The following is a 24514-nucleotide window of genomic DNA, read 5'->3' on the forward strand; positions in this document are numbered from 1 at the left end:
TGTGTGTATATTTGTCTCATATGCTCATTGTGGTTTCTGCGGATTCTGTGTGTGCATTTCCTTTAATCCATTGTCCGAATGTGTGGTTTGTCGTTACACGTCTGTCATTGTATAAACCAACTTCAGTTTTTTCATACGTTCAAAGTAAAAAGTGAGCTCATGTTTGCTGTTTTTCCTTTATCACCGTTTCAGACACATGCACCAAAATCCTAAACAGAATTTACAATGTATGATGAAACCAGCCTTGAGTCTTTATAAATTATAAATTAAATTATATTGTCTCTATTAGGCTGCTCACTTATGGCCTGACAGCAGCAGCAGGTGTTGAACATCACCTGTTCCAATTTACATCATTTGAATTCAGTTTTACGAGACGTACCCTGGAGTGAAGCTGGAAACATCCATCCATTATCTATACCGGCTTATTTTACTATACTGGGTCATGGGGATCTGCTGGAGCCAAAGCTGGAAACAGTAAACAGTAAAAAAAAAGGCTTTGTTAAGAAAGAGTTTTGAAATCTGCATTCAAATGAAAAAAGAAATGAGGAGAATACTGCTCCAGGAACTGGTTTAAATGGTAAATGGTAATATATAAGCTGTGAAATGTGTTTCTCTATGGTGAGAATGCACAGATTGTTATTAGTCAGACATGTGAAACCTTCTGTGCATCTCTAAGGTGCAAAAGGAAGTATTAGGGAAACAAAGAGTAAAGAGTGCATGCAATCAAAAGCATTTAAAAGTATTTACAAAAATTACAATGTCGTACTTACAAAAGTGTTTACAAAAACGTGTAACAAAGCAAGGATATGATCAGAGTTCAACTAAACTGTTGTTGCTCTGTGGCAGGTAATGAAAGAGCACAGCATGGTGCAGTATACGAGGTATACGAGGTTAGTTATTTTCCATTAAGCTACAACATACAGATTTAAGAGAAGAGAAGAGAAAACAGCAGGACAGAAGTAACAGATTGTGGTTTCAATAGCATGACCTGTCCAGGAAATCCCCAGTCACTTGACTGAGCCATGGATGGAAGAATAGAAGAGGAAGAGGAAGAGGAGGAGGAGAACTGCCAACACTCAATTGTGTCCTTTACTTTTTTCCCTTCTTCTGTGTGAAGATTTCCCATGAGTTCCTACACAAATAGAATACATGTTTGGCATGTCAATAAATTTAATTTCAGCATCAAAGCCATCTTTTCTGGAAATGTGTAAATGAAAGATGACTAAGCATCAGAGGATTTCAAAATCAATACAACCTCAACAGATGGGCATCTGCCTTTAAGCTTGTAGAGCTATTTTTCAGTCCTGCATTTGAATTTATGCCAATTGATCATTCCTGTTGTGTTTCTGTACAGCACTTTCCAGCCTCACTTGTCAGACCAACTGTGTAGGAGATATTTTTGTTTTTTCTTTTGATTTTCTGTTTGCCTATGGTGGTGATGGTGGACACGGCACCTGATGTTTTGAACTGCAGGGGTAAACTTGGGTATACCTACATTCCATCAGTTGCTTATTCACGCTGATCAATTTTCTGATATACTGAGGAAGTTTTATTTAAAGGTCTTTACAAAAGCATTTGTGTGGAATCTTTAACTGACACCTCATTGTCAGTGTTCAGGAGCCTACATTTGTGGTGCATGTGTGTGCTACCCACAACACACAGGCACATCTAGTACACACACTAGTGAATTTCTCATTGAGTGACACTTCCTTTCAAAGATAATGACAACACTGCCTCTTTCTCTCTGTTTAGATTGAGGCCTAGTTTCACATCTGTTTGTTTCCACCCTTTCTTTCTTTTTTTTGATCTGAAAAATGTCTGTTTTCTCTGTCCACTGGTTTTTCTTTGCTCCATACTGACATATATGGCATTTTTTTATCTCCCATTTATCTATTTTTCTGTTCCTCCTCAATGGTTTTTCAGAATGAAATAATTTTCCCCTTTACACCTTCTCCATATTTTTGCATATCTTAAACAGCAGGTAAAAGGCAGGGTAATATGTCCTTTTCACAACAACAGCAGCTTAAAGAGTTTTGGGAACCCAGTGAAATATTTGGATTTGCTTTAACACCGAGCAGATGAAGCAGTCACATTTCATTTTTGTTTCTTGTGCTCAGTCTTTTATTTTTGAGAACTAAAATATTTCATAACTGAGTCCAGTGTTTATTTTGAAAGCAAAGGATGAAAGTATCTGCAGTGAAGTGACTCCATAGTGGTCACGAAAGTATGGGAAATCTGTTTAAGTTCATCTGGATCTTTGCAGCTGAGAAAGATGAACACTTTCTTATTGTTTCCTCTGTAACCGTTAGTTCGAATAGCATCAGTTAGGTTTGTGGTGTAACCACTAGGGTGTTAACAACACTGAGAGACTGAAAATTACAACAGTGAAAACAAATAGACAACATGATTCCTTGAGTGATTATGAATTTCAAAATATAGTTTTGGCTGTTCTTAATTATTGGTTGTGAGAGTTGTACACTGGAAAAATTCAAATGTAATTTAAAAACATAGAGGTAAACTCTGTTGGTGTATATTTGCTAAAGATGTGTAAATGTCAACTATTAAAGCTTACTTTCTCCAAGTAGAATCCAGCCTCTACTAAGCACAATACCATTTACACATATGAAAAGATTTAGCTAATTAGCTGGCAGGAGCGGCAGGTATTATACATAATCCTGTTTCAGGCTTTCTGTCTTCTTTTGCTTTTCAGCAGATGTCAGCTCCCTCTGGATCCATGTGTGCCACTGCAGGCCAAAGACTGAATCCTGCCAGTCTTTGCCCCTGTTCACATTACATAACTTTGTAGGTTTTGAAACTGATGCACCAGTTATTCATGCCGCAACTACTGCACCAGGTCTCTTAATGTATCTGTAAGTTCCCTTATGTTCCCTTATATGACTCATCTGATGCTGCTTTTATAACTGATTTACTGGTGTGTGACAAACACTGCTCAGCTATATAATTTTGAAGACATGACAAGTCTCTGACAGATAGAGCATCATGAGCTTCACCGAGGTGGTGCTGTATTTGAGAGCTGGGCTGTGTTGTTTAATGTTGATTAGCTCTATAATGACTTTTTAAAACAAGGATCATTAGTGTTAATCACACATTAAAGGACACACATGGCTATAGAGTGGTTCTAGGGGTTCTAAAGACTCCATAGGTTATCTCCAAATTACAACCGACCCCTCTGATTATGCTTAAATGTAAATCACTCCTGACCTCTAGTGGCTAAAACTGAACCTGCATGGAGATATAATTTGCAGGAGACATACAAAACATTGTGACATGCCTTCCTTGTATTGCACTCACAGACCATTTAGCTATTTTACAAACAGTTGAACAGCACCGTCCACCCTATTTGCACAAGCTTGAATAGTCATGATAATGTACCGACGCAAACGTGATAAGTATGAGGCAGAGATGATAAGAAAACACTATCTGACTATGAAACAATGTGATAACAGGATCTGCCAAGGTGAAATTTTAATGTAAATCTTCACTTGCTTTGTTTTAGAAGAAAAATGTACCACACTTGTTTGAGGAATTCCAGTAGTCTTTGTTTTGCATATTCATGTATTTTACATATTAATACATTTTCATACTTAAAAGCGTAAAGACACCAGGCCCTCCTACTGTCTGTCACCTCTAATGATGTTGGGTAAACAATCTTTGATACATAATTCTGTTAAAATAGGATCATATCTAAGTTAAATATTGACTACTTTATAATAAAAGTTTTGACTTGGTTAATCATTAGTAACAGAAATGTAGAAATTAACCATATTTTTCCTGGAAGTAAGTGACATCAAAATGTCGTCAGCTCTCTACTTGACAGACTCAGCGTATAATAGACCTGTTATTTTTAATGTGTTTCCTGTATCCTGGTTTGCAAATGTCAGCTCCATTTTGTTCGAACTGGTAAGACTATGATAGCAGAAAGGCATTGTTAGTCCAGTCTTTCTTTCTCTTTCACACACAGAAATCAACAAACACACCTAAATCAGCTTGACTTAGGCTTCCTTTGGCTTAGCCTGTGCTCCTAACATAGCAGGGACAGCGAAGCTGTAGTTAGACACTCATATACTCAGAGGAAAAGACAGAAGAAAAAGACCTAAATAAAATGTCACCACCAGCCAGTAGTCACAGCATATGAACAGAAAGCCAAATATTATCTTAGAGACACCATATTGGCTGTTTACTATTGTAGTTCAGGTGTTGGCAATGTTTCTGTGCTGGCGGGTATGTGACATTTTAATTGCTATGCATATTTCTAGGCACCAGATTCTCTATCAACAATAGCTTTTCATGTAGACTATTCATAGCCCACTGTACACTGTTCAGTGTAACTTTCATGTTTATTCATAGACCCTGATTTGAATAAACAGCATGTTATGCATGTATGTCTGAAATGTGTGGCCACTGCCTCCCTCCCTTTGCTCTGGATGATGAGACGGTTGCAAAAACACAGTGGAAAAATCTGTGATGGAATGCTGTCCTGCAATATTTGTGGCTTGTACAGACACACCTGTAACACACACCGATCTTTCCTTGACAAATCACGACTTGCACTCGCTTTGTGTTACAAGTCTACATTTTTTAATCCCTGTGGCCGATGAAACTTTCTAGAAAAATAGAGAAAATCACAAGCAGGCCTTATTTGCATAGAAGAACATGATTTACCTGAAAGGTCTGTTCATTCACTGAACAGTTAAAGTAAGAGAGTGGAAATATATGTTTTAATTTGGGATTATTCTTAAAATCCTGAAGCTGGCATTATTCATCAGGACTTATCTATAAGCATTTGTACTCATATTCTCAGACCCAAGCCTGTTGAATGGCATTCCTGTGCAAACTTCAATTACATGCATAATCATGGTGAGTCTAAGGCTCTCGGAAACACACCTGCGATAGCGTTACGTTAAGGACTTTCCAGCTGACATGTGGTTTTCAAGCAGGGAGTGAAGGGTCTTTCTGTACCCCCCAGCCAAGTCAAGCCGCCTTGGTCACACCCTTCCCAGCACCCCCCTTCCACCCTGCCCGCCATGTTCTGGAGGAGGAGATACGTGTAGCCTGGCTTTAGCTGGCTTAGCTTTAGCAACGTATAGCTAGGCGGAGGTGCAACAAGCTCCTTCAACACTAAAACAAGAACTCCTGTCTTCAGTTTTCTCCCCTTGGAATTGGCGAAACTCGTTTATGGGTTTATATTCCTGGACTATAGCGAGAACCAGACGCAGCAGAAAAGCTATGGTGAGTTCCCGTTGGCTTTAAAGACACCCGGGATGTTTTGTTTTGTTTTGTTTTTTTCTTCCAGAGTGTCCTGTAACGTTAATCCAGTTTGCTCTGGTGATGTCTCCACCGAGCACCCGTCTGGGCTGCTAGCATGGAGGGGAGCTAACTAGCTTAGCATGCTAGTTGGCTTTTCTTAGTGATTGAGTATAACCGTATATAGGACTGTCTTTAAATCCAATAAACGGCAATTTTCGTGTTATAATTACACAAAATAGTGATCGACAGTTGAGTTTTTAACCGAACAACGAAAGAGAGGTGATCTACGTCTGGCTAACCTTAAAACAAGCTCTGCTAGCTTTCGTCCAACTTTTTTTTTTTTAAATCCAAGTTTTGGTAAACGTTTTAAGACAATAACATTAGTGACCGGGGATCTAGTGGATACTATCAAGCTTAGCGACAAACTGGGCAGCACATATTATTCAACAAAGCAAACTTTATTCGGGTTATGCACTTTTGTGAGCTGAGTTAAATAACTAAACCGACGTAAGCAAGTTAACATACTTCGCTAGCTCCGAATCGCTAGCCAGCGACAAATAGCTTCAAGTTTAACTACACTCAAATTGCTAAAGGGCTACGGCTTATTCCACCCAGTGTATTAAAGTGACGTTGCACAATCGCCGCTCACGCTATTTCGCAATTCAAACAGGTCATTTTACTGATATAGCGTTAGCTCGTTGGAAATATGATTGACACCGTTTACCGAGCGAACTGATGTTGGCTAATGTGCTACTCGGTCCCATAGGTGACGGTAAAACGCTGAGATTTGATTTTTTTTTCGAGAGACTTAATTCTTATTAATTGCTTCGCTTGCGTTGATAGAAAGAATTGCGAAGTTAGCGTCAGATCAGAGTGTTACGAGTCATTATTCTAACATTCAACCATGTAATTTATTACGAGGTTTTTTGCGTTGTGGGCGCTGTCTGTTTACTCCTGCTATTTCCAATCGGCTAACCCTGCTGATAGGTAGGGGGCACGGGGTGTTTACTAAAAGACAATGAACGGTATTAGAATTAGTTTATTCTAGGGAGCACGGTCGAAGACAGTGGCGTTTAATTATGAGATTTTGAGCCGCACTAAGCCCATATAAACGTGGCCTGGAGAGGGGCAGGGCTTTTGTCTATTGTCAGGATGATCAGTCAGTCACAGTGGATGACAGATGCATCGTCACCGTCCCCCTTTCCGTCCCTGACTCGGCTTTGTCTTTCTCAGGCGGTCATGGAGGACAAAAGGCGAGTGACATGCCAGCAGAAAGTGGCTTCTCTCGTTGTCTTTAACTCACTGCTTCAGACTTGATGCTCATCACGTCTCTCATAGTCTTAAGTCACTTAACTGGTTTGGGTTTTGGTGTTATGGTTTTGTTGTCTTTGGGTTAGATTCGTTGGCAAATAGACTATTGTATAGGTTGCCTGTAGTTAGACTTGAATGGAACTGGGGGAAAAAAGCAAACGCATGGTTAAGGAACTGGTTGATTGTGCAAGTTTTCTACCTCCAGATTAGTTTTATTCTTGCTTTCAAGTTAGCCATGTGTTCGGTGCACTGCTTCTCAATCCTTAATACTCATCACAGTTTTAACAAGACAGTCCCAGAGATTGGGACCCACGCAGTACAGATTTTGACTCCTTTACCTGAATATAACAGTTCACTTCCTATTCTTAGTTTACACTTTATTTTTTTGATGGGCCATTGCTGTCATAATGGACTATGGACAAGATTTTGATTACCCAGTCATTTTGACTTTACATCTTGGCAGCACCACAACAACTTCTAAACTAGAAGAATACTCATATTGTAGATGCAATCCATCAAAAATGGTGTTGTCAGCCCCAGTAGATTGGGTCTTGACCCTCCACAGTTGTAGGTGTTTCTTCCAAAGTGCCTGACCTGCAGTTCAGCAAGTGAATTTCACTTGATTTGCACTAAACAACAGTAGATGGACCTTTGTCAGTGTCATTCATTTGTTCTACACCAGATTATTTTGTGTACTTTCTGACAGTTTGCTGTTGGGAGATGGTTTACACTGTGAATGTCTTCCTAGATAACCTTTAGATTTTAAATAACTGTGATAATGTAAATGCATCAATATAAAATTATATTGTAGTTACTTTGTCTGTTTGGCTAAAATCAATTCCACATAAGATGTCAAAATGCTAACAATGCCAGTCCGCTGGAATCTCATTTGGTTTAAATGGGATACTACAGTAGGCCTTAATTTGAATTTTCTGACTTTGCATGTAACGGGGCATAGTGCTGTGCTGTTTGTGTCCTCTGTGGATGCCATGAAGTTGAAGGATTGTCATGATGTGTATTTACTAGATTGTTTCTCTTTTCATCCCCGCTAAAACAAGCTCCAGCTGACTGTGTTATTTGGTCACAATAGATACAGGTGTGGCATGCTGTGTAGTTGCAAGGCACTGTTTTCTGCCTATGCTACCATTCTGCACATTAAGCCTCAGTAGTAGTGGGTTTCTACATAATTTGTTAGCATTACTGTTGAAAAGACAGCCAAATATATCAAAGTCAACATAACTGATATTCCAAAACAAAAACATCTGCAAGGTTTAGGATTTTATTCACTGGTAGTGTTATTGCAAATGGGGAACATATTTGAAGTTAGAGTAATTTCACAAATTTTTTCAACTTCTGTGTTTTAGTCCCATATAGATGAACAGACTGGCGAAAGAGGAAGAGACAAAAAGGGTGGCGGCAGATAAGTATGGGACTTTATCTGAAGCTCTTAAGAAGCAGATCTTGGATGCATTGATTTTTCTGCTCACCCTCCTTTTCTGCCTGGCTTCCTGGCAGTTTGACAAGAAAGATGATGGGCTCAGTCATTCAGACATAATAAAGCTGTCTTGACATGTGAATACGTATTTGTACAAATGCAAACACAAGTCCTGTGTGCCATCTCTACTGGGCCTTGGGGCTGCAGTGATCTAAGCAAAGAAGGACTGAAGTAAGGCCGGCGGTGTCTTGTGGTGGGGGTTATTCCGGGGTGTGGAGAGGGTGCAGATGACAAGACAGACCCTCCTCTCTTCCTCCTGTCTGCCTTGGGTGAATAGGTGATTATATCAGCAGATGTGTCATTAGGTCTGAGCAGTATTCATGCGGATGCAGGGTGAGGAGGGAACGTTGGGGGGGCGTGCTCCACAGGATTCACATTTCACTGGCGTTAAGTGAATTTACGGGATGTGCCAAGTTGTCCCCTATCCCCCCCCCCCCCCCAAAAGCCCATTGACTCACACTTCTCATTACCTCACGCTTCTCCTCCCCAGCTGTCTTTCCATGGCATTGCTAGGCAGGAAGCTCCCTGAAACAAACACATACACGTGTGAAATGTACATAGTCGCTTGCTACTTTGTAAACTGAATCAATTTTGCCTGTTGTGTTTAACACAGGCTTCTGATTGCTTTTGACACTCCTCCTCAGTTCATGAAATCACTTTGTCAGGAGGCATGTTGGTGCACGCTTGGTTCTAGGATCAGATTAGCCTACTGAAGAGGATAAATCCTGATGAGTCTCCCTAGATAGTAGGCCCAGGAAGAGTGGGCATGAAAAGATCTCAGAAAACCTAAGCTGCTATTAATTACTGATAACAGTTTAAAAGGAATTTGGTATGTTTCCAATGTGAACATGTGTAACTGTGCTGATGTGGTGTGTGACTCTAGTGGGTGTTAAGTATGTGTACATGCAGCACATTGTTTTCTAGATCAGTGAAAGAGCTCATCTGACTATTTGTCGAACAGAAGATGTATGAACCATAAATATGTTTCATAACTTGATGTTACATGCCTATTGACTTTGCATATGAAACTTTTGTGTGGAGGGCTCCACAAACTTTCCATTCTCTCTGTCTCAGTCTCTCTCTCGCTGTGTCATTGTTAGCCAGGAAGTGATTAGTAGCTGGGCTGCTGATCTGTTAGAAACAGGACAGAGGAGTCATCAGTCACTCCTCTAGTCATTATCAGACTGGAAATGGTTTATCTCCCCTGCCACCCACTAAAAGGGTGGAAACACATTTTTACTTACTCATTGTTCTGGTTTTTCACATGGTAATATTCTCAGTATTAATCTCAGTCTTGGCGACAATCGGAAATAGCGTAGATAAAGGCTCACTGGGGTCTATGTCGTTAGAGAATAATGCTTTAATTGTCTGATACTGAAATATCCAAACTTTTTTCTAGCTTTGCTAAAAGTCACCAAAGTGTCTGTGTCTAATTTGCATACATTGTCTTTACGTTCCTCGGATTAAACTGGTACTAAAGCAAATTGACATTATGAGCAATCCTACACACATCTGTGGGAAACTTGCGATCATTTTGAGTAAGTTGCATCTCCTGCTCCACATTTTTGTCGATTCACATTAACATGCGACATTGTCAGCAAAAACTAAATATTTTCACTGCTCTAAGGTCCTAAAATAAACAAGTATACATGAGCTATTGTTCATATATAAAGGCAGATTATTTTTCATGTCTAGCTTTTTCTTTTCTTCACCTTCAGCCCACCCATTGAGCTGTTCTAGCAGCTAGGGCTTTCTCAACGGCATGGGAATAGCATGGCCACACAGATGGGTCTGCCATGATGTTATTCGATTTTGACGTGCCGCCTTGTAATTTACAACTGAGTCAAGTTACTGTAAACTAAAGTGAGATTACAAAAGTGGAAACAGTCGTTGGTCACAACACCCTGGCCTTGTATAATTTAAAGGAGGCAGGCTCTGTGCTGCTACATGGAAATTGCACATCTAATTGCGAAAGTATGAAACTGTGTTTTGTCTAGTTTTAACAGAAGGCAATACAGCTCCTCCTATAAATACTAACGATCATCAGAATCTTTTGTAGCTGTGCACATGGGATCACACTGATATGTGTTGGTCATGACTCTTACAGGTGTATTTGTGTCACCTTTATCATTTAAATTTTGTCTTTGAGCACAGATATCTTTTTGGATGTTCAATTTTAGTTTTTCAATGTATTTGTAATGTAAGGTAAGTTGAATAAAACTACAAAATCTTTTATTTTGAGAGAGAAATGGAATACTCATAGAGGTAATAAATGCACTTATTCAGAAAATGGCTAAAACAAGGACATTTTTTGTGTATTTCTGTCTTGTTTCTTTTTCTTCCTTTTATTCCTTACACTTATTTGTTTTTGTCTGTTTGTCCTAGGTGATGGCCTGGTCATGTGTGCAGCCAGCACTTTGCGTGTGGAGATGGTTTTAACAGACACTGTTCTGGAGGACTCAGGAACACTGCACTGGCCTGGAGAAGCCTCATAAACAAACACACGTATACAACACACACGCACCTGTACTCAAGATTTCCACATACATCCTCATTGCTGTGCCGTGAGAAAAGGATATAGTCACACGGACACATAACACAAACTTCAGCTGAAGTGTGCACTCACACCCCTCTGTGTGTCAGCTGCTCCTCCTAAAAATTTTGGTGTCCTAGCTCCACTCCTGTGTGAGAGTGTCCATTGCGTTTTTTCTTCTTGTCTGTCCAATCTCCACCGCCACCATGCCAAGCTCCACTATCCGTCGACAGATGAAGAACATGGTGAACAACTACTCTGATGCAGAGAAGAAAGTCAGAGAGGCCACTTCCAATGATCCCTGGGGCCCATCATCCTCGCTAATGTCTGAGATTGCCGACCTCACCTACAATGTGGTCGCCTTCAGTGAGATCATGAGTATGATCTGGAAACGACTCAATGACCACGGCAAGAACTGGCGTCACGTGTACAAGGCACTCACCCTGCTCGACTACCTGATCAAAACAGGGTCAGAACGAGTGGCACTACAATGCAAAGAAAACATCTTCGCCATTCAGACTCTGAAGGACTTCCAGTACATTGACAGAGACGGGAAAGACCAGGGTATCAACGTCAGGGAGAAGAGCAAGCAGCTAGTGGTCCTTCTCAAAGATGAAGACCGGCTCAAAGGAGAAAGGTAAGACTTTTATAGATATCATTTGTACAAGTAGTTTAAAAAGTCTTAAGAGGATTCAAGTTGTGTTTATGCATAGGTGCAGCAATCTTGTAATTAACCATTAATGGTTGCCCACTATCCTGTCCTTGAGCCCAGTGTCTTGTGGTTTATGGTCCGAAATGCTGTGCTCCCTAAAAGTGAACAACTTTTAGACTACAGAGAAGTTGCAGTGATTTGAGTCAAGGAGCCAGTTGTTTGAATGGCACATTGTCGGTCAAGGCAGTGGACTGTTCACTCTTGACTCCCTGAGCTCTGATACCCTGAACCATGCCAGACCCTGGCACTACAACCTCTGCAGCTGTCTACAAGTTCAGCTCAGTCCATATTAGTCATAGTGTTAGTTCCTGCTTTTGTTAGCCCTGTTGCAGGAGACTGCCATTAATCTAAACCTAACAATATCTATATACAAATCTGGAACTGTGCCAGTGTTTTAATGATTTTCTGGCTGATGGTCAACATTCACTGCAAACAAATTTAAAAAGATGATTACAGCGTAAAAAAATGGGGTTTTACGACGGGTTTCCCCCTTAGAGTATCATAGTGTGGTTGTCTCGATCAGGTGCTGGAGTACTTTATTGCTTATTGTGTGTCCACACCTGTTAGTTGTTTCAAAAGATAGATTCTTTAAAATGGCTACAGAGTTGATGTATTTCCCAGCTGAACAGTCTTAAGCAAACACTTGTGTTGACAAGTTGGTACGATGTTCAATTTTGTTGAACAATTCTGGCATTTTAAAATGAAAACTTTTTGAAACCTTTTGCTTTCATGATGGTTTGGTAAATAAACGTCATCCCATTATTTTTTTATGGGTCCTACAGATCAACTTCTCGTTTGTACCTCATGCTTATCTTGTCTGTTTGTATGTCGCAGTGTCATATGCTGATATTTTTCGTGTTCAACTAGGTCTCAAGCTTTGAAGACCAAAGAACGCATGGCCCAGGTGTCCACAGGGAGCAGCCAGATGGGTTTTGGTCGAGGTTCATCTCAGCCCAACCTCTCCACTTCTTACAGCGAAGAGTACGGCAGGTCAGAGGGCTCACCTGCATCCTACCATGGCTGTGAGTATGAGCTTATAGAGGAGCAAAAAATGTGTGTTATCTCTTTAGCCTGACTTTCTGTGTTAACTGGTCTGCCATGGACTTTGGATCTTAGCTGGATGCCCACTTGTCACACTTTGTAGGCCTTTCCAGCTTTATGCAAATCAGCCATTCTTGACTTTTAAGTCTTTGGAGATCTCGTTTTCTGCAAGACATGGTTCACAACAGCAGATGCTACCTGTGAATAACAAAGTCAAAATGTTTTTTGTAAGTCAGAGGTAGTTCAAACCTACGGCTCCAATCTGACTCAGCTGACTCTTTAGACAAGGTGTTCAGTTTTTTTTTTTTTTTTTTTTTCCAGTCTACTCTGTGAATGTTTGAAGGTGTAATATGGAAGAGAACATAAACGATTTTTGTGTTACTACTTCAAGTGTGTAGTTATAGTACATCTTGAATGACGTTCTGACCAAATTTTAAGACACATTCATATGCGCGTTCATGCAAGTAATTCCAGTTCTTGCCACTGTTGCCACCTCATTGACTGTAAACACACAGACACATTTAGGGCTTATTGCATATGTTTAGGGAACACATGTACTTCAGTGTACTCTATTATTTTGTCCCAGTTGGTGTAACTTTGGCCTACATCCTGAAACCCTCCCCTCCCCCTGTTCTGTCGCTTGGCTTGCAATCCCGCAGTAGGGGCTGTGTTCATCAGTACACACACACACACACACACACACACACACACACACACACACACACACACACACACACACACACACACACACACACACAGGGAAGAGGAAGCAGAGTTCACCCCCAACCTCTATTGTCCACATGCCAGAGGAATCTGCTCCTCTTTTAGTGATACACTCAGTCCTCCAGAGACGGAGTGACGGCCAGTGACTGTGTAGCAGGGTAGCGAGAGAGAGAGCGCTAAGCAGTACACATTTTGTATATTAGTAAAGTGGAAGTATAGATGGCACATGCAGAATAACTTAAACTTGTAAACTATTCAGCTGTTTTATTTTATATTTATGAAATTACACACCTTTATTTAGCCAAACTGGGAATCTCTGTACTGCAGCTCTGCCATCCACTTCTTCATAGCTTAACAGAAAATGAGCTATTGGATGTTTGACATGAAAGTGCGGTTTAAATGGATTGAAAGAAAGATGGAGTTGAATTGGAATAGGAGTCACATTCAGGAAATGGGGCAGCACAGAAAGGGTGAGCATGAAAGAGTGGAGAAATTGAAATAAAAAATGAACTTTGGCCTGTTTTCCTTTCATCTTCTGACCCCCAGTCCTTTGTACACAGCAGGATGAGTGTGTGTGTGTGTGTGTGTGTGTGTGTGTGTGTGTGTGTGTGTGTGTGTGTGTGTGTGTGTGTGTGTGTGTGTGTGTGTGTGTGTGTGTGTGTGTGTGTGTGTGTGTGTGTGTGTAACTAAGTCATCAGTTGATGGACAGACCGGCCAATAGGAGCGAGCCTCTGTGAGCCTGTCACTGTGGGGGAGTTTTTGGATTCCTGTCGAACTTTCCAAGTATTGTTGTCCAGACATGGTGTGAATGAATGGCCATATAAACAAAACAGCTGGTGTTGGAAATTGGCTTTATCTGGGGCATTAAAATGGCTTTAATGTAGTACTAAGGTTTGTTTGTTTTGTTTTATTTTTTTGTTTCAACAAACAAAGTATTTCTTGTGTTTTATGTAAATTCTGAAATAGAAATTTAAAAAATATAAATTTAATTTCAAACAATTTATTTTTAGTTGATTGATGCCTTTTTCAGTCAGTTTCATTCTTATACAGACTCTTATAAACACTAAAGTTTAAATACAGCTGATACATTTTTTTTTGTCATCTTTGGTTGTCTTCGTCTCTTGAACTGTGCCCAAGCCCTGTTACTAGCAGCTCCTAAGAATCATTCTGTCTGAAATAAATGTAGATTTTGGCAATTTCATGCAGAATGTCTTGAAAATGTATAAAGAAGCAGTTATGTCAATGTTTTTAAGACGAAGTTTTTTATTTCTCCAATCATTAGTCCTAATCTGCAACAAATTAAGATGATAACATAAAAAAAAACCAACTGGATCAAAGGCACGGTAGAAGGCAGACGGTAGAAGAATGTTCTGGAAAAATTGGCTTTTGGAAAAGCATTTTTCTGCTAGCAGGCAGAGCTGAGTGTGAGGAATGCCAAGAAATTGAGATTGTCCATATATGGTCCATTCCCACAGTGGTGGGCAAGTAACTGGTGTGTTTTAGTTGGCTTTGAGTTTAGTTTATTTGTCTTTCTGAATGTTCTATTTGTTATTGTGTTGCCAGTTTAGACTTGCTTTAGGCTCTGTGGTTGAACTCTTGTCTTAACTTTTGCTTTGCACTTGTTTTCGCAGAGTTTTATTGAGAGCTCAACGAAAATATTCCTTCTGATAAGTGTTCCCCTATAATAGTACAGGCATAACTGGCCAGCATCCAAATGAGACCCCCCTAAGTAATCATCAGAGTGAATCTGTGGGAGATTGTAATGCATCTACCCAAAGCGTATTGGTCAATCTATAAGACAGTGCCAGAATTTCATCTGAGTATCAGTTTAGAAATGTACCACCTGCCGCAAAACGTCACAGTACATTTAGTGCCTTGCTGAGGAGTGAGGCTGTTGGATGTTGTCTTGGCGTATAACTACTATTCCTTGATGTTCTTCAAGGTTATATAGTTTCTGTATAGGCTTCGTTACAACTGCCTTCACCCTCTATTTGTAGCTCATATCAAATCCCAGCAAGGAAGAAATGGGTTTGATAGTAAGTCTACAAAGGAGAAAAGTGAACTGTAAGTCAGGAAGGGAGCCTGGGCCTTACATCTGAGAGAACAGGTGCAAGACAGATGTATTAATTATTAAAAATGATCTTAATTATGGCATTTTTTAAAAATTGTCCTGAAATTACACAATTCTGGTGTAAACATGATCTATTTTAGCCTGTTATGTGTTGATTAAGTTTCCAGCAGTAAACTCATTTCAAGGAAGGCCAAGCATTTGAACTGCTTAAGGAAACTGCGTTATTTGTACCATGACATTTGACGTGGCAGGTTGACTGTGTTTTAAAAAGAAACTTGTTGACATGACATCTGCCTCCTTATTACGTCTTGACAGGGCAGGAAGGTATTAGTCAAAGTGAGGTTTCTAATTCGAGAGGTGAAACTAACCATCATTGTTTCCCCTTGTCATGTTGGTGACAGTGTTATTGTTTTGTCTTTGCATCAAGCACTTTACGTATCTCTGATAACCATTAGCATTCAGAATGCCTATTATAACATTGCAACATTATACACAAGCTCATCATTATGTGATGAGTATTGTTTGTGTGTGTGTGTACACATACACACAGTACAGCATGAGTTGTAATGGCTGTTGTGTGTTTTGTCATCACCTCCCACACTACACTTCCCACAGTAACAATAAAGTTACTGATCCTAACTCTAACTCCTACATTTCCACTTTGAATTAAAGAACACCTTATGGCCAGGTAATGACTTGTGTTACTTGCCACATGCAGTGTTTGTGTGCTGCCACATGGTCTTGTCTAATCCAATAATCTCGATAAACCTGTTGTTCCTTACTGAAGTTGTGTGATTACACACACAAACACACAGAGTTTTCTACACATTACAGCTGTAATTTAAATGTGGATTTGCGTTGTGTGATATCCGATTGTGACAATGGTTAGCTTTAAAGAATTAAATAAAAATCTGACAGTTTTTTTTTTCTTCATGTGTAGCAATGATGTTAACACGTGTTCTGAATGTGTCCACTAGCCACATCCCCCAATATGGGGTCAGAACTGGAGCAAGCCAGACCTCAGACCAGTGGAGAGGAGGAGCTACAGCTGCAGCTGGCTCTGGCCATGAGCAGAGAGGCTGCAGAGCAGGTACAAACATACACACTTGTACAGAAACATCTGTGCTCACATGACAGCAAGTCTTTGTTAGTCATTATCTTTCCTTGTTATGTTTCTGTGTTTGAATAGCTAACAATGCATCTTTGGAAACCAGTTTATTGTAATATTACAAAGATGAATTTACAGGACTGTCAAAGCAGCTTTTGTTCATTTTAGCTTTAATTAGCTTTCATGCAGTTACAAAACTATGAGTAACTATCTTATTCAAAACAATGTCTCCTGTCATCCTCCTACAAGTCTAACCACTCACAAACCTTTTTGAAAGTGCTGGAGTACAACTACGCACTTACCATCGATGTTGTACATTTAGCCAAATGCTTTCACACAAATAACTGGTGGGAATTAGTGTTTGTAAGTAAGAACAGACAGTGAAAATATTGATCAGCATCTGCAGCTAAGATGTATACATTTGACCATATCGCATATTTTTGAACACCACATTGGAGGACACACTGCTTCCTATTTTTCATCCGCTATTTTTGTATAACCAAAAGAATGGAATTAAGAAAAAAACAAATTAATTTATGTTTCCTGGTAGCTAAACTGATCTGCAACATCAATTAATAAAATTTATTTGCCTCTTTAGGAGTATATCATTTGATTAGAATAGTTATATGATTTTAAAAGTGCATATATCATATATAATAACAGTAAGACTAAACTATTCTGGCTATAAAGAAAAATGTAGGAATGTTGTTTTAGTGTTAAACTACATTCTGTGTGTGTGTTTTCAGGAGGAGCGCCTACGTAGAGGGGATGACCTGAGACTACAGATGGCCTTGGAGGAGAGTAAGAAGGAAGGCCCAGGCTCAGCAAAACTTGCCAAGAAGAAGAGAGAGGTAAAAAATACATACAAACATTGAGTCTAGATCAACATGGTTATTCATTACCCATTATCATGACCATGTTCTTTCCATCCCCTTTTTCTGACTGACTGTGTAGTGAAGCCACTAACTGGCAGCAGACTGCCTAGTCTGCCCATCAGTATTCTGCCTGAATAGTTGGCTGATGGGAATTTGAGGCCATACAAAGCTAAAGTAAGGAATTATGGCTGCATAGTGCTAGCTAATTCTTAATCTGAGCATAGTGATCATGAATAGCGTTTGGAGAAGAAAATGGCTGGAATGGTTTTCTACTCTTCTATTCTCTGTCATCCACTTTTTCTTTTTCCTTGTCTCCTTGTTTTTCCTTTTTCTCCCCGTCTCTGTCTTCATAAACCACTTTCTGTCATTTCTAGCCACAGTCGTCTTTGATGGACCTGATGGATGTCCCAGAACCTGGTGCCAGGGCTGACCCCTGGGCCGGGGCCGGGGCTGGGGCTGGGGCCGCTGCTGGGGCCGGGGCCGCTACTGGGGCCGCTGCTGCATCAGCAGACCCCTGGCAACCCTATGGTATACACAGATACACACTCGCACTACAAAAAGTCACGTTGTATGATATCCACGCACTGACTGTCGTTGTTAAAGAGTTTGTGTTGTGTTAGGCTTAGTTTACTGTGTGTGCGGGCGTGCGTGCATGCCTTCGCTGTGTAGTGTAGTCTCTGCTCTCCACCTGCAGCTCTTAGCACTGTGACTCTTTGTTAACTAGGAATGCTGCTCCACTGGCCCAGCAGCATTACTATACAGAGGGGAGGGGAGAGGAAGTTAGTTGGACGACATTGTGAAGGAAAGGAGTGTCATGAGTGCAGTGCAGGGAAGGAGAAACTGGAGAGCTGCATATTTAAATCTTCTAAGGGAAATTAAAGGCCAGACCTGAACCTGTCTAAAACGTCAACTTTTTTTTCTTGTTTTTAACCGTTACATTGTTATTTTTCTCCTGCTTCCTTCCTCCCCCATCATTTTCCTGTGCAATGTTTAAGTTCTGCATGCTTCATCCAAACCCCTTTCTCCCCCAAATTGAACTTCTCTCCGTTTCCCCAGGGTCTGCCCCTAAGCCAGCAGCCCCAGTGGACCCATGGGGTGCTCCTCCTTCTGTCCCACCTATCAAGGGCAATGATCCCTGGGCACCAAACACCACTCCTGCCTCTGACCCCTGGAGCTCTGCAGGTACCCGCCCCAAGACTTCCAACACAGGTGAACATCGGGGGGGGCGAATTAGCATTCTGTTTTTTTTTTTTTTTTAGTTTTGTCAATAGACAGCAGTTAGTATTCACCAGGACAGCTGTACTTCTGCTGACTATAAAGATATTTGGAGAATTGCTTTTGGACATTTGTAGCCTTTGGGTTTTCTCTGTTTTAAAAATTGAAAACGATTTAATCAAAGGCTTACTCGTGTGGACGAATCAGCAGCGCACAGTTAACAATGCTTATTTGTCTGCATGCTTTCACTTGCATATTGTGTTCATTTATCGCTGTTTTACCAACACATCCACATTCATTCAGAATTTTGGTGTTTGTTTCCATCTGTTTGTGTCTGTTGTGTGTTTATGTGACTCTGTCTGGGTCTGTGTGCATGTGTTGTCCCCTTTCAGGTAGCTTTGATCTGTTCAGTACATCCAACGGTACGTCCAAAGAGGACTTCTCAGAGTTTGACAGCCTGCGCTCCTCCTCCTCTGTCCCCACTGGTACTCACCCCTGTCTTCGTCTCTCTAATGACATGGAGTCTGTGTTGTTTTTCCTCACTGTCTGAAAAGATGGCTGTCTGCAGAGACGATGTTTCTGTGGGGTACAGACACACGTTCTGTCTTTTTACGTGAATATCTTCAGACCTCAGCAAAGACACTGTTAGAACCACTGGAGCCTTGCTGCTCTTTTTAAAACAGCTGATTTTCCACTACAAATTCAATCAAATTCTGCAGTAGTTCCATTGAATCGTGGAGAAGCAGCATTTTGCTCTGGTCTGATCAGATATCACAGTGGTGTAATCTGATGCATCCTGTTTGTGTTTATTGCCACATACATTAGATCTGAGCCATCCAGTTTATGGAATGCCTTTCTGATCTGCATATTTTTCTAATTTTATCTGCATCTGAACCAAATGTTCCAAAATTTGGAATTAAAGTCACTTAACTCCATTCAGGCTGGCGTGTGAGAGGATTCCAGTGAACAGCTTGGCACAGATCTGAGGGTTTCAATCTCTGATTGTGTGAAATTGACATTGGCGTTATTCTTTTCCTCCACCTCAACACAAACAGACAGAGTCAAGGACAAGTTGAGAAGGAATACAAACACATTGTTACTTTTCCTAGAAGGGAAAAGCACTAAGCCGCCTTGTGACCACATATAAACATGTGTAGAGGACAAACTTAATTGAGCAACATTGTGTGACGTTTTAGACTGTTTTTATAGGATCAGTTTGTCTACTGCGTTTATGGGACATTTAATAGTCGGATCTTACCATGAGTCTTAGCTCAGCTATATCTCAGTTCCTGTCCCGAGAAGAAAATTTCCATCTTTGACATTTGTGTGTCGAATGTGACTGTGTATGTTGTAGGTATTGTTCCGGATTTGTGTGTGTTGTTTAAGTGAATTAATGAAGGTCTCCACTGCTATCAGACTGCGGCAGCAAAAAACTGCACCAGCCAGGCTGTCTGCCTCTGATGTCGTCTCACAATAACATCTTCAGCTTATTGCATCAAGGCAATTTTATTTCCCGATAAATGTGAATGTGTATGCTCACGTGCAGGTGGACATATTTGTGTCTACCAGCGTCTTGGTGGCTGCCAGACTGGACAGGAAAAATAAAATTTAAAGACGTTAGCCATTTTAATCTCAATAGGATTGCTCTATCTCACAGATGCATGATAATTTTTACATTGTATATTATGAGAGGCAGTGTCTTTTGCATTGTAAGACAAGATGTTGAAGAAATGTTATTTTAATTGTTTTATCTTGCTACAGTGTTTTTTTTTTGTTTTTTTTTTTGTTTCTCTTCCCCCACTCATGGAAAAGGCCTTTCATCAGTAAAATACATCTACTACCTCTGCTCTGTGTTCCCCAGGTGATGGGGGTGTAACGTCCTCTGTCCCCTCACAAGCCAGCCTTGCCAGCAGTAGCAGCCTGGACCTCTTTGACCCCTTGCCCACTTCTACTCTAAACCCAACTAGAAAGACTCCAGAGTCCTTCCTGGGTCCAAATGCTGCCCTTGTTAATCTGGACTCTCTGGTGACCAAACCAGCCCAGCCCGCACCAGTCGCCAATCCATTCTTGGCTTCAACAGGTGGGGAGACAAGGAGAAAATATGAGATGGATTCTTTCTTTTCTTTTTTCTTTATTTTAATTCACAGACAGACTTGCTTTTTAAGCAGGACATTAATATATAAGTATTATATAATGGAATTGGCCAGTCAGGGACTGTAGTCAGAAAGCCAGGAGATGTGGGACCACACATGCAGACTTGAACCACATGCAGACACAGCCATCTGCAAAGTTTAGTCAAAGTCTGTCTGCTTTATTGTCAATTCTGCCACATGAGGAGCACAGACGGAGAATTGAACTTACTCTCAGACCCTTGGTGCTGAATACAGGTAAACTAACACTAAACAGTGCTATGTAAAATTATAAATAAGGGCATGCAAAATAAACTTAAGATAAAGATCAAGTAAAAATAAACAGTAAAAGAGCATAAGGGACATAGCAGCAGCTTAGAGTACAAAACCAGTGCAGTATATAAACAGTCTAGATATACTGCATGATAGTGCAATTAAATGAGAACGTTTAATGCTAAATCATTGACCCTTCCCTGTCTAAACCAACAGTACACTCATCTTAATTCTATTAGTGCTGTATTTGTGGATTTCCATTTAGCATTGTAACTCAACATGTACTGTATACGATACTGCTAATCTGGGTTTCCATTAACATTTGCTTTCTTGAATTCTTGTCAGCTGGATCTGCTCCAGTTCCAACACCTCACGCCAACCCTTTCCAAGTGAGCCAGCCTGTCCCCCCTACCCTCAACCAGATGCGTGTCAGCCCCATGCCCCCCGGCTTTGGTGGAATGCCTGAGCCCGTGCCCCTCTCCTCCCTGCCTGCTCAGCCCATCGCCATGGTCCCTCTGGCTGGAATGGCCCCCACGGGCCGTGTGATGCCTGGAATGGGAGTCGGTGCTGTAGGTGGTGTTGGAGCGAGTGCGGGAATCCCAGCCTCCATGTCCATGCCCCAGCCTCTGATGAGCATGCCTCCCCAGGCTGGGACACAGCCCACTGGAACCACCAACCCCTTCCTTTTGTGAGGGGTTGATTGGGGAACAACATGACCCAGAGTTACCCCTTCTCTCTCTTTCTTCCACTTTGGCTCCTTAAGAAGCTTCAAAATGAACAAGGAGCTGTCTTATCTTATTTATCCTTTTATAACCAACTCCTACCCAGGTAGTCCCAGCCCAGCATCCCACCCCCCTCTTGTACTCCTCTTTTTCTTTCTATGCTAAAAGCTGCCTAGTCCTGTGTGTTCCATGCTGATCTGATGACGATGTTGACGACAAAGAGTTTGCATCTCCTTGCAGACCTCCAGAGTAGCAGTGGTGTTTACAGTTTTTCCAAGGAGGCAGAGCCCAGTCTCCCCTCCCTGTCCTCCTCTCATTCACTTGCCTCCTCTCCCTTCCTTCTCTCCTTAGGACTGTTCCTTTCCTTTTATGTGGTGGAGAATAGTCTGACTGTACTAACTCCAGGATTTTATCTCTTCACTAGAGCTAATCTTTCTAAGCCCTGTCAGCTGGTGGGTGTATGTGTGCATGAATGCACATCTCAGTACTTTTTACACTGTGTATATTCCAGTGGGTTTTACCTACACACACTGGAGTAAGGATGAGAGATAGTCAGATGTGTTTATACTGTGTGTATGTGTGTGTTACTAAGCAGGGATTTTGCACAATTTTTTGCTTTTTTTTGTTTTTTTTTTCTGCGACTGTTGGGCTCACCGTTACACCTTAGCTTAGGGAGGGACGCTAGCCGCTGAACACACACTGCCTCGGCTCTCGGTACCACTCAGTCACAACTCTCGTCTGTCACCTTGGACGTTTTCAGGACCTTCCACATGAACTTTGACCTCCAGGGGTCACGGGATTAACACCAAACCCCTGTCAGAGGAGATGAAACCCTGGTCTAAAAGATGTAGACACAATTTGTTTGTATGTGTGTGTGCTCATGCATTGGTGTACTGTTAAAGCTCAAATACTAACAGCTACATATTGTTTTTGTCAGTTTTGCCTCAGTGTGTGTTTGGAGAAAAAGACATGAACTGTGATGGCATCACTGTTTACTATCAGAACATATGGATGCAGTGAGGCTTCATGGGGCAGTTTCTTCTCGTTTTGTTTTTTTTTAGGGTCAAAGGGAAGAGGGTGTGCTTGTAGGTGTGTGCGCAGGTCTGTGCAATTTGCATTAGACATGTTGAGCATTCAAGTGTACTTTAAAAACTCAAGGTTTTCCATTCAAAACTGACTTATTTGTTCAAGTTAGTTTCTGAGGTGCAAGTGAAAACAAGGGATAATGGAGGCATATGCAGCCTTAACTATGTGTGTATATCAGAGTGTTACTATGACAGGGTTGCGTAGAAAGCTGTGGGTTTAAAGGGCACATCCAGCCACTTAGCATTGTGACTGAGTTTAACTGAGTGGATTTACTGTGGCTAATCTTTCCAGAAGAACATTAGGAGGGGGGCACACACTCATATGGTGTTGTTCCAGGATTGGTCTATTGATAGTACAGGGAATCCCGAAGCAAACGGCACCACAGAGATGTCATGTAAACAAGTGGTTGATAATTTTGTTGGTTACCTTTATTTACTTTTTAGATGTAAATCCATAGCCAAGTCTTTTTGCGTTTTGGAGCTGTGTACTAGCTAAGTCATGCATCATCTTTTATCATTTCTCTCTTTTTCTGTCATTCTAGTTTTTCACCTTATTCATAGGCTATGTAATTCTTTTCTTTCAGAAGCACAACTGTTACCAAAGTCATAGCAACTGTGATTTCTGAGGATCTCATACTTTAAGTAAGTAGGTTTGAACAGTAGGGTCACACTTCACTGACATTTTTGTTTATGGATGTTCATGATGACAGAGACTCCTTTTATTGTACATTTTATATTTCAGAGCTATTTTACAGATTGTTCAGAAACTTGTGTAAGAAAGTGTTACTGTTGGCTAAATATTGGCACATTTATTGACAGCAAGCTGAGCGTCTATATCCTCTAGAAATATGGAGTGATAAAATACAGCTAATGATGAAGAATTGCACCTGGTGTATAGAGCCTTCTTTTCTTTAAGTCACTGTACTCTTTTCTCTTCTGTTCTGTTAATATCACTGCCAATGTATTTGCTATAGAAAACGTTTTTTTTTTTCTCTCTCTCTTTTGGTGTATGTTGGCGCCCTCTCCTGGTCTACTGTGGTACGATAGCTACACCACAGGACCCTTGACATTTCCACTAACGCAGACTTTTATTTCTCTCAGGCAAAAGGAGGGGTAGCTCCAACTGTGTGTATGATTTTCATGATGATGCTGAGGCTGGTGATGATTTTATGCTTGGGGTCCTAAAAGAATGGATGAGTCACAGACCAGCAAATACTTTTAATCTCAACTAAACATATGCAAGAATTGAAGCTGGAAAAGTAAAGATCCGAAGACTTAATGCTTGATGTGTTTTGCAGTTAGATTTGCTAATAAAGTCTTGTTTTATTAAAATGCTACTATGGTATTCTAGCTACGACATGTCACTTTCTCCCAGGCCTTTATTTCACTGCAGCCTGAGCTTTAACTTTAGTCCATCAGCATTGAAAAAAAAAATTTAAAAAAAGGTAGTTGTTTCGAACAAATTCATCACTCCTGGACAGACGGACACTGCAGCTGAACACTTTTCCTGGATCCCTGGCAGCAGTTTCAGTCATGACTATGGGGCAGTGAAAATGTGGCCTGTGTGTAGCAAGCACCTCTGTGTTACTGTGTATTCAAAGGACTAACTGACCTTATGGACTGTCTGTCTTTATATGCATAAATAGACTCCTTTATTTCTTTTCTTGTCTATTTACCCTTCTCATAGTACTGGGAGCAGGCTGCTTTTTTATTGGATACGTGCTCAACCCGTTGGCATTATAACTGTATAATATAATTTATCATTTGTACTATTGTAACATACTGTTCTTCTGTATACCTTATTATTCTGTGTAATGGGTTTTTGTAGGAAAAGACATCGTGGTATTTTAACTGCATCTAAACAAATGAACGCAGCAGGCCACACCATGTTGGAGGACAACTGTAGCTGCATTCAAAATAAAAATGTGTATCACTTCAGCTCCAGTGTCTGTG

General features: G+C 40.8%; 1 protein-coding gene across 6 annotated transcripts; it reads left to right on the forward strand.

The window, feature by feature from the left end:
- Positions 1-5032: 5032 nt before the first annotated feature.
- On the forward strand, positions 5033-24505 carry epn2 (epsin 2). Of its 6 annotated transcripts, none has more exons than XM_026324387.1 (10): positions 5033-5250; positions 10460-11244; positions 12187-12341; positions 16132-16244; positions 17009-17113; positions 17512-17665; positions 18194-18346; positions 18745-18837; positions 20214-20432; positions 21100-24505. In XM_026324387.1, the coding sequence occupies exons 2-10, from the start codon at positions 10814-10816 to the stop codon at positions 21444-21446; spliced, it is 1770 nt and encodes a 589-aa protein (XP_026180172.1). In that variant the 5' UTR covers positions 5033-5250; positions 10460-10813; the 3' UTR covers positions 21447-24505. The 6 variants fall into 6 exon arrangements, with proteins under 6 accessions (XP_026180172.1, XP_026180176.1, XP_026180177.1 ...); XM_026324391.1 differs by having other exon boundaries at positions 18745-18774; XM_026324390.1 differs by lacking the exon at positions 5033-5250 and adding an exon at positions 5921-6040.
- Positions 24506-24514: the final 9 nt, after the last annotated feature.

Source organism: Mastacembelus armatus, chromosome 8 (assembly GCF_900324485.2).
Source record: "Mastacembelus armatus chromosome 8, fMasArm1.2, whole genome shotgun sequence".
In the NCBI taxonomy this organism is placed as follows: Eukaryota; Metazoa; Chordata; class Actinopteri; order Synbranchiformes; family Mastacembelidae; genus Mastacembelus; species Mastacembelus armatus.

Coding starts and splice junctions, on each gene's coding strand:
- epn2 (XM_026324387.1), top strand. CDS start 10,814: ATGCCAAGCTCCACTATCCGTCGACAGATGAAGAACATGGTGAACAAC. Junction 16,245..17,008: donor GCAGAGAGGCTGCAGAGCAG/GTACAAACATAC, acceptor GTGTGTTTTCAG/GAGGAGCGCCTACGTAGAGG. Junction 18,347..18,744: donor CCCCAAGACTTCCAACACAG/GTGAACATCGGG, acceptor GTCCCCTTTCAG/GTAGCTTTGATCTGTTCAGT.